Source organism: Scyliorhinus torazame, chromosome 10, assembly GCF_047496885.1.
Source record: "Scyliorhinus torazame isolate Kashiwa2021f chromosome 10, sScyTor2.1, whole genome shotgun sequence".
Lineage (NCBI taxonomy): Eukaryota > Metazoa > Chordata > Chondrichthyes > Carcharhiniformes > Scyliorhinidae > Scyliorhinus > Scyliorhinus torazame.
Window position 1 is genome coordinate 32,106,125 of NC_092716.1, and position 14,320 is coordinate 32,120,444.

The 14,320-nt window shown below is 49.4% G+C and overlaps 1 protein-coding gene across 1 annotated transcript in view; it reads left to right on the forward strand.

The window, feature by feature from the left end:
- The first annotated feature begins 1,427 nt into the window (after positions 1 to 1,427).
- Positions 1,428 to 14,320, forward strand: part of mphosph6 (M-phase phosphoprotein 6) — a 62,019-nt gene continuing 49,126 nt past the window's right edge. Inside the window, exon 1 of the mRNA XM_072517915.1 lies at positions 1,428 to 1,599. Coding sequence (XP_072374016.1) covers positions 1,549 to 1,599 — 51 coding nt within the window. The 5' untranslated portion in view covers positions 1,428 to 1,548. The remainder of the gene's footprint in view (positions 1,600 to 14,320) is intronic.

Below are 14,320 nucleotides of genomic sequence, written 5' to 3' on the forward strand. Positions count from 1 at the left end.
TGCCCGCAGATCGGTAGACCCCGATCACGGGCCAGGCCACCGTGGGGGACCCCCGACGGGATCGGATCCCCCCGCGCCCCTCCCAGGACCCCCCCCGCACACTTGCCTGCCAGGTCCCGCCGTGCGTGAGATGAGTAATTCACGCCGGCAGTACTGGCCAAAGCTTTAAGGCCACTCGGCCCATCGGGGCCCGGAGAATTTCCGGGGGCGCCGCTGTCAACGGCACCCGACCGGCGTGGCGGGAATCCCATGGGCCCCCGAAAAACGGTGCCAGAGAATAGGGCTGCCGGCGGCGGAGCGGGATTCGCGCCTCCTCCGCGGATTCTCCGACCCAGCGCAGGGTCGGAGAATCCCGGCCATTGTATATCCTGGAGATACCTGTAATCCTGGGTCGATTAAAAACATGAGGGAGGGGTGGAACTTCAGTTGGGATCCATGTGGGGTAAGTTGGAGATGCTGACAGTCGCTGAGGAAGGAAATATGGCTGTGAAAGCGAGTTTTGATAAACACCATGTCAAGCACTAAGAGGGAAATGGAAAGCAAAGAAGGTGGATAGGGCAAAACAGACAAACAGAAATCCTGTCAGGGAGAAGAGCAGCACTTCTTCAGGGGAGGCATTCCTGGAAGAGTAGTGGCAGTGAATTAAACATGGAGGTAAAAGCAAATTACTGCGGATGCTGGAATCTGAAACAAAAATAGAAAATACCGGTCAATCTCAGCAGGTCTGACAGCATCTGGGGTGACAGAAAGGAACTGATGTTTCGAGTCTGGATGACTCATTGTCATCCTTTTCTCTCCACAGATGCTGCCAGACCTACTGAGATTGTCCAGTAGTTTCTGTTTTTGTTGGAAATAAACAGTAGTTTAAAGTAGTGAAATATTTGTATCCTCTTCTCACCAAGTAACAATCTAGCTCTGTTTCAAAGCTGTCAATTTCACCCTAAATTTGTGCTGTGAGAGTTTAATCCACTCTTTGAGTGTGTGGATGGGCAATGATTTTGTGGCTCTGATGTTTTGTCAATGCTTTATTTCGAGTTATTTGCTGGTTAAGTTAAGCAGCCTGATTGCTTCTACCTCAATCTGTCTCTTGCATTAATCTGAAGATGCAGAAGAAAGATGCAGGATCTGGCAGAAATTATAAATAGAATCAGGGAGGCCAGCCCCCTCCTGGGGGTTATTAGTCTGCCCATCAAAAGACAGATGAAGTCATGTTTCAAAGTGGCCTATTCCAGAGGCAAGCTTTGAATATGTGGGCAAGACAAGAAAGACAAAAAAGAAGGCAGGGGGGGTATGTTTTGGCTGAAAGTTCTCCTCTTCCACCTACACAGAAGCTGGCGGGGGAGCTCCCTCTGTGAAGAGGCTGGACAGCTCCCCATCCTCTTCGCGGCCATTGATTTGCCAGCCTGCGGCGGTTGGAGGGTGTTGCGGTTTGATTGGCCACGCCTGTTGCTAACGTGTTGCTGAGGAGCGCGCCTGCTCGGCTCTGTTTGTGTAACTTCGGCGTCTCTGTTTGTGACCCCCCCCCCCTCCTCCTCCTCAGACAGCATCATGGCGAGGGAAAGCGCGATGAAATTGTCCAAGAACCTGCTGAAAATGAAGGTAAGGAATAACTACCGAGCATGTCGGTGTTCGCGGGGCCTGGTGCAGGCTTCACATCGCGATGTGGGGCTGTAGGCCCAGAGCGGGGACAGCACCGTCTGACCGCGTGTGTGAGGATCTCTGTGTGTGTGAGGGTCTGTGTGTGAGTGGGGGGTCTGTGTGTGTGAGGGTCTGTCTGTGTGTGTGAGGGTCTGTGTGTGTGTGTGAGGGTCTGTCTGTGTGTGAGAGGGTCTGTCTGTGTGTGTGAGGGTCTGTCTGTGTGTGTGTCGGTCTGTGTGTGTGTGTGAGGGTCTGTCTGTGTGTGTGTGTGAGGGTCTGTCTGTGTGTGTGTGTGAGGGTCTGTCTGTGTGTGTGAGGGTCTGTCTGTGTGTGTGAGGGTCTGTGTGTGAGGGTCTGTGTGTGAGGGTCTGTGTGTGAGGGTCTGTGTGTGTGTGTGTGAGGGTCTGTGTGTGTGTGAGGGTCTGTGTGTGTGTGAGGGTCTGTGTGTGTGAGGGTCTGTGTGTGGGGGGGTCTGTGAGTGGGGGGTCTGTGAGTGGGGGGTCTGTGAGTGGGGGGTCTGTGTGTGTGGGGGGGTCTGTGTGTGTGGGGGGTCTGTGTGTGTGTGGGGGGGTCTGTGTGTGAGGGTCTGTGTGTGTGTGTGAGGGTCTGTGTGTGTGTGTGAGGGTCTGTGTGTGTGTGTGAGGGTCTGTGTGTGTGTGTGAGGGTCTGTGTGTGTGTGTGAGGGTCTGTGTGTGTGTGAGGGTCTGTGTGTGTGTGAGGGTCTGTGTGTGTGAGGGTCTGTGTGTGTGAGGGTCTGTGTGTGGGGGGTCTGTGAGTGGGGGGTCTGTGAGTGGGGGGTCTGTGAGTGGGGGGTCTGTGAGGGGGGGGTCTGTGTGTGTGTGAGGGTCTGTGTGTGTGTGTGAGGGTCTGTGTGTGTGTGTGAGGGTCTGTGTGTGTGTGTGAGGGTCTGTGTGTGTGTGTGAGGGTCTGTGTGTGTGTGTGAGGGTCTGTCTGTGTGTGTGAGGGTCTGTGTGTGAGGGTGTGTGTGTGAGGGTCTGTGTGTGTGTGTGTGAGGGTCTGTGTGTGTGTGTGTGAGGGTCTGTGTGTGTGAGTGGGGGGTCTGTGAGTGGGGGGTCTGTGAGTGGGGGGTCTGTGAGTGGGGGGTCTGTGAGTGGGGGGTCTGTGAGTGGGGGGTCTGTGTGTGTGGGGGGGTCTGTGTGTGTGGGGGGGGTCTGTGTGTGTGGGGGGGTCTGTGTGTGTGGGGGGGGTCTGTGTGTGTGGGGGGGTCTGTGTGTGTGTGGGGGGGTCTGTGTGTTTGTGGGGGGGTCTGTGTGTGTGTGTGAGGGTCTGTGTGTGTGTGTGAGGGTCTGTGTGTGTGTGTGAGGGTCTGTGTGTGTGTGTGAGGGTCTGTGTGTGTGTGTGAGGGTCTGTGTGTGTGTGTGAGGGTCTGTGTGTGTGTGTGAGGGTCTGTGTGTGTGTGTGAGGGTCTGTGTGTGTGTGAGGGTCTGTGTGTGTGAGGGTCTGTGAGTGGGGGGGTCTGTGAGTGGGGGGTCTGTGAGTGGGGGGTCTGTGAGTGGGGGGTCTGAGTGGGGGGTCTGTGAGGGGGGGGTCTGTGTGTGTGTGAGGGTCTGTGTGTGTGTGTGAGGGTCTGTGTGTGTGTGTGAGGGTCTGTGTGTGTGTGTGAGGGTCTGTGTGTGTGTGTGAGGGTCTGTGTGTGAGGGTCTGTGTGTGAGGGTCTGTGTGTGAGGGTCTGTGTGTGAGGGTCTGTGTGTGAGGGTCTGTGTGTGAGGGTCTGTGTGTGAGGGTCTGTGTGTGAGGGTCTGTGTGTGTGTGTGTGAGGGTCTGTGTGTGTGTGTGTGAGGGTCTGTGTGTGTGAGTGGGGGGTCTGTGAGTGGGGGGTCTGTGAGTGGGGGGTCTGTGAGTGGGGGGTCTGTGAGTGGGGGGTCTGTGTGTGTGGGGGGGTCTGTGTGTGTGGGGGGGGTCTGTGTGTGTGGGGGGGTCTGTGTGTGTGGGGGGGTCTGTGTGTGTGTGTGAGGGTCTGTGTGTGTGTGTGAGGGTCTGTGTGTGTGTGTGAGGGTCTGTGTGTGTGTGTGAGGGTCTGTGTGTGTGTGTGAGGGTCTGTGTGTGTGTGTGAGGGTCTGTGTGTGTGTGTGAGGGTCTGTGTGTGTGTGTGAGGGTCTGTGTGTGTGTGAGGGTCTGTGTGTGTGTGAGGGTCTGTGTGTGTGTGAGGGTCTGTGTGTGTGAGGGTCTGTGTGTGTGAGGGTCTGTGTGTGTGAGGGTCTGTGTGTGTGAGGGTCTGTGTGTGTGAGGGTCTGTGAGGGGGGGGTCTGTGAGGGGGGGTCTGTGTGTGTGTGAGGGTCTGTGTGTGTGTGAGGGTCTGTGTGTGTGTGTGAGGGTCTGTGTGTGTGTGTGAGGGTCTGTGTGTGTGTGTGAGGGTCTGTGTGTGTGTGTGAGGGTCTGTGTGTGTGTGTGAGGGTCTGTGTGTGTGTGAGGGTCTGTGTGTGTGTGTGAGGGTCTGTGTGTGTGTGTGAGGGTCTGTGTGTGTGTGTGAGGGTCTGTGTGTGTGTGAGGGTCTGTGTGTGTGTGTGAGGGTCTGTGTGTGTGTGAGGGTCTGTGTGTGTGTGAGGGTCTGTGTGTGTGTGTGAGGGTCTGTGTGTGTGTGTGAGGGTCTGTGTGTGTGTGTGAGGGTCTGTGTGTGTGTGTGAGGGTCTGTGTGTGTGTGTGAGGGTCTGTGTGTGTGTGTGAGGGTCTGTGTGTGTGTGTGAGGGTCTGTGTGTGTGTGTGAGGGTCTGTGTGTGTGTGTGAGGGTCTGTGTGTGTGTGTGAGGGTCTGTGTGTGTGTGGTTGGGGGGGGGGGCTTGGTGTGTGAGTGGGGGGGCGCTCGGTGTGTGAGTGGGTGGGTGTATCTGTGCCTGCAGGGGTCTGTGTGTATGGACGAGTGCGCATGTGTGTGTCGGGGTGTATGTAGGTGTTGAATGCTCTCTGGGTAGGGACTTCAAAGTCCATCACCAAGAGTGGCTTGGTAGTGCCACTACAGACCAAGATGGCCTTGTCCAAAAGGACAGCTGCTATACTGGGACTGTGGCAGATGGTGAGGAACCAACAAAAGAAATAGACATACTTGACCTCATCCTCACCACCTGTTGTACATGCATCTGTTCATGACAGTATTAGTAAGAGTGACTACCGCACAATCCTTGTGGAGAAGAAGTCCCGTCTTCACCTTGAGGATACTCCTTCATCTTGTTGTGTGGCACTACCACCATGCTAAATGGGCTAGACTTCAAGCAGATCCAGCAACTCGAGACTGGGCGTCAATGAGGCGCTGTGGGCCATCATCAGCCGCAGAATTATACTCAACCACAATCTGTTACCTTGTGTCCCGACATATCTCCCACTGTTACCAAGCCAGCGGATCAACCCTGTTTGGGCATGTCAGGAGCAACATCAGGCATACCTAAAAATGATGTCAACCTGATGAAGCTGCAACACAAGATTACTTGTGTGCCAAACAGTCTAAGCAGCAAATGATAGAGCTGAGCGATCCCACAACCATTGGATCAGATCTTAGCTCTGCAGTCCTGCCACATCCAGCTGTAAAAGGTGGTGTGGATTAAGTTTTTAAAAATATGTTTTTATTAGAGCTTTTCATTTTATAAATTACTAAATAAACAAATCTATACAAACCAAAACAATTTACAGAAAAACAACCTACCCTAACAACTGATGGTGATCAGTTCCTTGAAATAAGCAATGAAAGGTTGCCACCTCCGGTAGAATCCCCCAACCGAACCCCTTATGGTGTACTTGACCTTCTCTAGGTGCAAAAACTCGATCAAGTCTCCCAACTGTACAGAGGCGCTGGGTGGAGACGCAGACCTCCACCCCAGCAAAACTGACCTCCAGGCAATCAATGAGGTGAAGGCAAGAATACCCCCACCCGTCTGCAGCCCTAGCGAGTCCGAAACCCCAAATATGGCAGCTGACCGACAGGGCTCCAGTTCAATTTTCAAAAACACCGACATGGTGCTAAAGAAGGCGACCCAAAAGCTCAGAAACTTTGGAAAAGACCAGAACATGTGCGTCCCTGGAACATCGCCCACACCTGTCATCCACCTCCGAGAAGAAACAACTCATTCTGGACTTTGTCAGATGCGCCCTGAACACCACTTTAAGCTGGATCAAATCCAGCCTTGCACATGAAGATGTGGAGTTCACTTTGGGAAGGGCCTCACTCCATACCTCATCATCTAACATGGGCCCCAACTTATCCTCTCACCTAGTCTTTACCCCTTCTACTAAAACCAAATCTTCTGCCAAAATCCACCCATAAATGCCGGATGTGCTTCCCTCCTCCAACAATGCAGCCGAAAGGACCCTCTCCGTAAAAGTTACTGCCGCTGCCATGGGGAACGTCGGGATGGTCCGTCGTATAAAATTCTCAACTTGGGAGATATCTGGACGAATCAATGCCCGAGAGCCCAAACTTCACCATCAGTTCCTCGAGACTGGCAAACAATCCCTCCAGAAACAGGTCTCCCAATCTCTCCAGCCCCCTCCCTCCCCTCACCCCAAATGTGGCATCCAATCTCATCTGCTCGAACAGATGATTAGCACAGATCAGCTTGTCACTGACCCAAGTTTAAAATGTTATTTGAATTTTCTCCATATTTTTAGAGTGGAAACAACCATTGGACTTGAAAAGTATTTTGTTGGTGCAAACAGGAGCAAAGCCATCACCAGTGCCACCAAATCAGATCCGATCCCCCTACATGACCTCATCCCTATGTGGAACTCGGGTCGCTAGACCAACCCAACACCTCTCTGCATTAGCTGTCCAATAATAAAACAGAAAGTAAGGCAATGCCCCCGCCCCCCCCCCCCCCCCCCCCTTTCCAGCTGTCTGTCTCTTTGGGGACTACCCTAACAATCCTCGGAGTCTTGCCCGCCCGCAGAGGGTGGTGAATTTGTGGACCTCACTGCGCAGTAGTGCGGTGGCATCAGAGTTATTAAATGGTTTCAAGCAGGAGATAGGTATATTTCTGATTTTTTAAAAAGGGGTTAAATGGATATGGGGAACAGGTAGGGAGGTGGATTTGAGAACAGAAAGAGATCAGCCATGTCTGATTGAATGACAGAGCAGGCTCGAAGGGCTGAAATGCCTACTTCTGCTCCAAATTCCTATGTTCGTATGTTCCTATTTTAATCGACTGGACCCTGCCCACCAAGGACAGGGGAAGGTTATCTCACCTTTGCAGGTCGGTCTTGACCTTACTCACCAGACTAGTATAATTCAGCTTACGAAGCCGGTTCCATCCCGAGCCAACAGGACCTCCAAATACCTGAAGCTAGATCTGGCTAGGTGAAAAGGAAGCACATCCAGGTTGGCTTCCTCCTCTTGGGGTTTCCCAGAAAATACTCATTCTTTTCCAGATTTAATTTATATCCTGAAAAATGTATATCCAGTAGCTCCATTATATCACTCATAGTGGGGATCGGGTCTGTCACCTAATGCAAAGGTCCGTCAGCATACAGGGACACCCTATGCTCCATGTCCGTCCGTCCCCCCGTCCCCCACCCCCACCCCCTCAGGTCCCCCCCCCGTCGTCGTTCCCCCGCACCCCTCCTCCCCCTCCCGAATTATCCCCTTCCACTTACCTGAAGCCCTCAAAGCAATGGCCAACAGCTCAATCGCCAATATGGATAGGGGCGGGTGGGGACATCGGACATCCCTTCTCGTTCTTGGGTTTAACTGAAAGTATACTGAGCTCATGGTGTTGGTGCAAACACTAATTGAGGGAACCTTGTATAACAAACGTACCCATGACACAAACCGAACCGCTCCAAAACCATGAAGAGGTACCTCCATTTTTCTCTGTCGAATGCCTTTTTGGTGTTTTCATGATACGATCACCTCTGGATTCGGACTCGGCAGCGGGGAGTAAGAACAACATTGAACAATCGCTGCACATAGAGGACAGTTGCCAACGCTGATTGACCTTCGCCTATCACCTCAGAAAGACGTGATTCCAACCTCAGCAGCAACACCTTAGCCAATAACGTAGTGCTAACATTAAGCAATGAGGTAAGACAGTATGATCCATGGAATCCTGCATGGAATCTTTATCTTTGTTCAGTGGAAGGCAAATTGATGCCTGCCCAAGCATCGTGGGAAGGGAGTCCCGGGCCAAAGAATCCTTAAACATCTCTTCTAGTAATGGAACCAACTGACCAGCAACCTTCTTGTAAAACTCCACTGGGAACCCATCTGGCCCAGGAGCCTTACCCTTTTGCATCCACCCTATCACTACCAGGACCTCCTCCGGAGCAAACAGCGCCTCCAACTCTTCGCAGCTTTCCTCCCCCATCACGGGGGAATTCTAAGCCCTCTAAGAACTCCGACATATCCCTTTGCCGGCTCTTATGAAAATTTTCAAATGCTCCATTAACTTTCTCCAGGGTGGATAGCAGCTCGCCACTCGAGTCCCTAACCTGAATAATCTCCTGAGGTCACCTGTCACTTTAGCTGGTGAGCTAAAAGACGGCGGTCTTTCTCCCCATATTTGTAAATAACCCTGCTTGAACACCTCAGGTGACGCACCACCTTACCTGTTGACAACAGATCAAACTATGTCTACAGTTTCTTTTGGGGATGGTCTTTTGAGTACCCACGGTCCACCTCCATAATTTCATCCACTAGCTTTTGGCACTCCTCTTTAGACCCCTATCCCCATGTGCTTTATGCAATATAATATCCCCTCTAACCACTGCCTCACACAAAATAAAGGGTGAGAACCGACCCATTCGCATTTAATTCTACATACTTTAGATATATGTCCGCCAATAACCCCACATCCAGTCTCCACGCCGGGTTCTGAACCGGGCCTACCTCCAAGACCCTGTCCACCAAATACGGAGCATGGTCTGAAATTACTATGTACACTGCTTTACTTAGCCCGGGAAGAAGTATACTTTATGCACTGGGGAAATTAACTAGAATTCTTTACCCCCAAGGTTCATGAACCGCCATTGATCTGCCTCTTTCCCCCACCCCCTCCTTTGCCACTCTTGAATGGGCCAACGGCTTCGATTTGAAATAGTCAAGTCTTGGGTCGAACCCACAATTTAAATCTCTCCCCAAAATCAGCTGATGCGTATCCAAGTCTGGTATTGAAGCCAATAGCTTCCTTATAAATGCTGCATCATCCCTGTACCCGTATCACTAGCTTACCTGCCAGTGACCCAGTTGCTATCACATACCTACAACCCTGATCCCCCACCACCGTGTCCGCCAGAAAACAAGCCCTTTTGTTAACAAAAATTGCCACCCAACGAGCCCTCCTATCAAAGCCCGAATGAATTACTTAGCTCACCCACCCTGTCCAGAGCATGGTCTGGTCCCTCACTCGCAAGTGAGTCTCGTGTAAAAGCACCACATCAGGCAGAAGATACAGAAGTCTGAAGACCCGCACATCCAGACATAGGAACAGCTTCTTCCCCACAGCTACCAGACTCATCAACGACTCTCCCTTGGACTGATCTTTTCCCTGTAAGAACACTATTCACGATGCCCTATGCTGCTCTTGTTTTGCACTGTAACCAATCACTATTTGTTGGTGTGCCATTGTCAATGTACTCTGTCAATTATTCTTTTGTCTACTATGTACATACTGTGTACGTTCCCTTGACTGCAGAAAAATACTTTTCACTGCACTTCGGCACTGTACTTGTGACAATAAATATCAATCAATCAATCACATCAGCCCTTAAATTCTTCAGGTGAGAGAAAACGTTCTACCTTTTCACCAGACATCCCCAAACCCCTTGCGTTCCAAGTGACCAGTCTAAACAGGGGCCTCTAACCCCCTCAACCCAGAATTAACCATTTTCACTATGAAGGAGTCTTCCGTTTTTACACCAAATATCTAGGACCAAGGCCCATCCAAAATGGCGAGAAAAACAGAAACCCCATGTCACCGTCAGATACACCTGTAAATTGCCTACCAGAGGACAATACTCCCCCCTCCTGCCACCAAACAAACAAGCTAGGCTCATTGAACTTTGTCCAAGCAGGTGGTGGTGGACAATTAACTCACTGGAGGAGGAGGGACCACAAATATCTCCATCCTCAACTGACCTTCCTTCCATCATAAGTTCAGAAGTGGGGTTGTTTGCAGATGACTGCACAATGTTCAGCACCATTTGCAGCTCCTCGGATACTGAAGCAGTTCATGTCCAAATGTAGCAAGACCTGGACAATATCCAGGGTTGGGCTGACAAGTGGCAAGTAACATTTGCGCCATACAAGTGTCAGGCAATGACCAGCTCCAACAAGAGAGGATCTAACTATTGCCCCTTGACATTCAATGACATTACCATAGCTGCATTCTCCACTATCAATAGCCTAGAAGTTACCATTGACCAGAAACTGAACTGGACTAGCCATTTAAATGCTGTGGCTACCAGAGCATGTCAAATGCTCTGAATCCTGCGGCGAGGAACTAATCTAGCTCCAACAACACTCGTGACACCATCCAGGATGAAGCAGCCAGCCCCCTTGTTTGCTACCCCTTCCACAAACATTCAACCCCTCCACCTCCGAATAGTGGCAGCCGTGCACTGCAGGAACTCACTAAAATTCCTCAGACAGCATCTTCCAAACCTATGAACACTACCATCTAGAATGACAATAGCAGCAGATACCTGAGAACACCACCATCTGGATTCCCCTCCAAGCCACTCACCATCCTGACTTGGAAACATATATTGCCGTTGCTTCATTGTCACTGGCTCAAAATCCTGGAATTCCCTCCCTAACAACACTTTGCATGTACCTACTCTTCAAGGACTCCAGTGGTTCAAGAAGGCAGCTCATCACCTTATGAAGGGCAACTAGGGATGGGCAATAATGCTGGCCAAGCTGGCGATGCCCACATGCCGTAAGAGAATTTTTTAAAAATGTGGCTCTGTGTGTAGGGATCTTGTGTGTGGGGGTCTGTGTATGTGGGAGTCGGAGTGTATATATATATATATATATATATATATGTGTGTGTGTGTGTGTGTGTGTGTGTGGGGGGGGGTTTATGTATGTGAGTAGGAGGCGGGGGTCTCATTGTGTGTGTAGTAAGAGCTACAAAACAATTACAATAATAATAAGCAACGGATATGAATATCACATTGTTACAATGACCTTTAGAAGTAGTGTGGTCAGGAGCAATGTGGACCCCTGAAAGCTGCTAACGGGTATGTTGTCAGTGAAATTATAGAAATAGTGACGATGTTGAGTATTTACTTTGCACCAGTATTTGCAGTAGAGGAAGAGGTCAGAATTCTGGATCCCAGTGAAACTGTATTAGATAAGGGACTGTAACTCACCAAATTTAACATACGTAAAATAATAATAATGAAGACAATTGACACCATAGAAAGATTAATGGTTCCATTCCAGTGTTTTAAAGGTTGGAGGTGAGAACATTGCTGCTGTCCTAACTATAAATCATCCAAGGAAAGATGAGCGAGAAAAAACATGGGATTATAGGATAGGTTATTAGCCTACTATCTATTGTCGGGAAATTACTAGCTTCAATAATGAAGGGCAGGGTGAATGAACACCTTGAAAGTTTGCAGTTCACCACAGAGCACATGGGTGGGTGCAGTGGATGTGGGAGGATGCTGGAGTGCATTATTGGCAAAGGGAATTAATTTGATAAGTTTCCTTTAAAGTTTATGATTTCACTGCAGTAAGTTAGTAGTGCCCCCTCCACACGGGGCACTTAATTGGTGTCAAAAAAGGTATAAAGAGAGACCTCTGGAACACTGGAGGTTGATTGAGGAAGAGGAAAACTGTATTTTGTAAATACATCGAGAATCAAGTAAAAGATTGGCATCTGGTTTCCTACTTCTGGCTTCAGAATGAATGAGCAATAAGTGCCACTTGATAGCAGATGGCGAGGTAATTAGCCGGATTGGATTTGTGTTTTTTGTGAATGGGACATGGCTTTTATTTTATTTATTCTTTCACAGAATCATTGGCTAGGACATCTCTAATTATCCTTGAGAAGGTGATGGCAAACCACCTTTTTGAACTGCTCCTGTCCATGTGGTGCATGTAAAATGTGTATTCTTGTGCATATTGCCATGACCTGCACACAGGAAGTGCTGTGTCAGTAGTGCGGGAGTTCTCACAGTGTGGCCAGATGCATGTTTAAGAGCTGGTAACGATCTTATAGTAAACCGTTAGTTGTAGTCCTTTGTCACCATTTCTAAACAACCCAGCAGTTTTACATGGTGTCAGATGTGGAATATAATGACAAGATTGGGTATCAGAGCCTCCATAGATAAGGCCACAAGAGTGGGTTTCTGCAATCATAGCTGCGGTGAAGAAAGCTGGCACCGTCAGGATCTGCATCGAGCTGGTTCACTTCTAAGGCCCCCACCATCCTATGAAGACAGTTAAAAAGGCCATAGCCGTCATGCCCTATGCTAAGGTTTTCAATATCCTGAATGCAAAGTGCAGATTTTGGTAAATCGTGCAGGATGAAGAATCTTCAGAACTCATTCTGCTTGTGTCTCCAGTGGGCATATACAGGTTCTTCTGCATGCCCTATGGTATTTCGCTGGTAGTGAGATCTTTCAACAGTCTCTAGAACAGCTCTTTCCAGGGCATCCTTGTGAAATAATGATTGACAACATCCTATAATGCAAGAACATGATGCACGTCTGTGCTTGGTCCTCAACCCTGTTAAATACAGATTTAGGGTCAGCAAGGTATCCCACGTGGGCCACCTGCTTGTGTGAAGCCAGGCCCAGGTACGACAATGGCTGCACAGAAAATGTCCACTCCTGAGGACAAGCATGCCTGCAGAGTTTCCTCGGCATAACAAATCATCTATCAAAGTTCATTCCCTGTTATAGTGAGGTAACTGGACTCCTTCGTCAACTTCTTCACCTGGATGTAGAATCGTGTCAGCAGGAGCACCACAATGCTGCATTCAACAAACCCAAGGATCTACTGTCAGCCCCTCTAGTGCTATAATATTTCGATGACCGAGAACCTGTACTGTTATCAGCAGATACCTCTCAGCAGGGACTTGTCGCAGTGTTAATCCAGAATGGCAGACTGTGGCTTTTGCATCAAGGGCTATCACTGACAGGGAAACCCACTATGCCCAGATCAAGAAGGAACTCCTTGTCTAATCTTTGCATGTCAGAAATTCTATGATTTCATCAATGGCTGTCCTGCCAATGTAGAAACTGATCACCAGCAGGTCATCATCATCCTTAAAAAGCCTGCATCATCATGCCTGCAGTGAATGATGCTCAAGCTCCAAAGCTACAACCTCAGTGTGATCTACAAATGTGGTAAGGAGATGCCCTCTCTAGGGCATGCTTACTCACCAGTAAACATTCAGATCATGAGGACATTGATATTAAGACAAATCAAGTGCTATTGTCCCACAGAATTGAGGAACTTAAAAGTCACCCTACAAGTGGAACATAAATGCAGGCAGCCCCATGTCATCATTATGAAAGGATGGCAATGATGTCAAAAGAGCTTTCCACAAGCTTCACACTTTTTACAGCATGAGAGAGAAGTGAACTGTGTAAAATAGACTGATATGGCATGGCCAGAAATTTGTCACCCCCACCTTTCTGCAGGAGTACTACACCCAGAAACCAAGAGAGGGTCTTCCCTTGCCATGTTCTCCAGGCACACCAGAATCATGATCCCTGTTGCCAAGGCCCTGTCACAACCCAAAGTGGAAACAAAGGTGAGGAAGTCCACATGAAATAGCAAAAATAGAGAAAAGATACTATGAACATATGCCCGCAGACTGCACTCTGGAGCCAGGCCAGACAGTCAGGATGCGAAGAACAATAACAAACCACTATAACAAACTGACAGTGGTACAGCTATCCGCCGCCACCCCCCCAACCAAAGAGTTGAATGGTCGCCACAAATGATGCCCCATATATGTCAGGAACTGGCATAATTTGTTTCAGGTACCCGAACCAACACCGCCAACTGCCACAGAGGTTGACACGCTTGAGTTCACAATCTGTATCCCCAGCAGCGGTGGAGATGGACACTGCTCCTGCTAACAATGCAACAAGCCCTGCAGGCACTGTGCATACCTGATGTCATATGCCATGTGGACAATAACCCGGATGCAGCCCCGAAGAGCCAACTGTGTGATTACACGATTGGGGCAGCTGATGAAACCAAACCCCAATCTCAAGGACTATGTTCTGACTTATATATACACTTAAGTTAAAGATGGGGGGGGGGGGTTGTTGTGGAAGAATGGTAGGCAGGGACATGCTTGGGCTTTGCACCAGGTTTTGTGGCTCATGCCCTATGCAATTTAAATATTCAAAGTTCTGTTACTGCATTCAAAATTGTTCTTTGCAGCTGGGTATGGATGTCCTACATAAAATGGGGAAGGTATAGAATGTGTATTCAAGTATATATTGCCATGACCTGTACACAGGAAGTGACTTGTCAGTGGCACAGGTGTACTCCCCAGTGTGTCTACAGACATGGCATGTAAGAGCTGCTGAAGATGTTGTAGAAAAGCACTTAAGTTATAGTTCTTTGTCATAATTCCAAAACAACCTCGCAACTTTACAATGGAGGTACATCCACAATGTTGTTTGGAAGGGAGTTCCTGCATGTTGACCCAGCAATAGTGAAGGAACATTTAGGATGGTGTGTGGCATGGAAGGGAACATGCAGGTGGTGT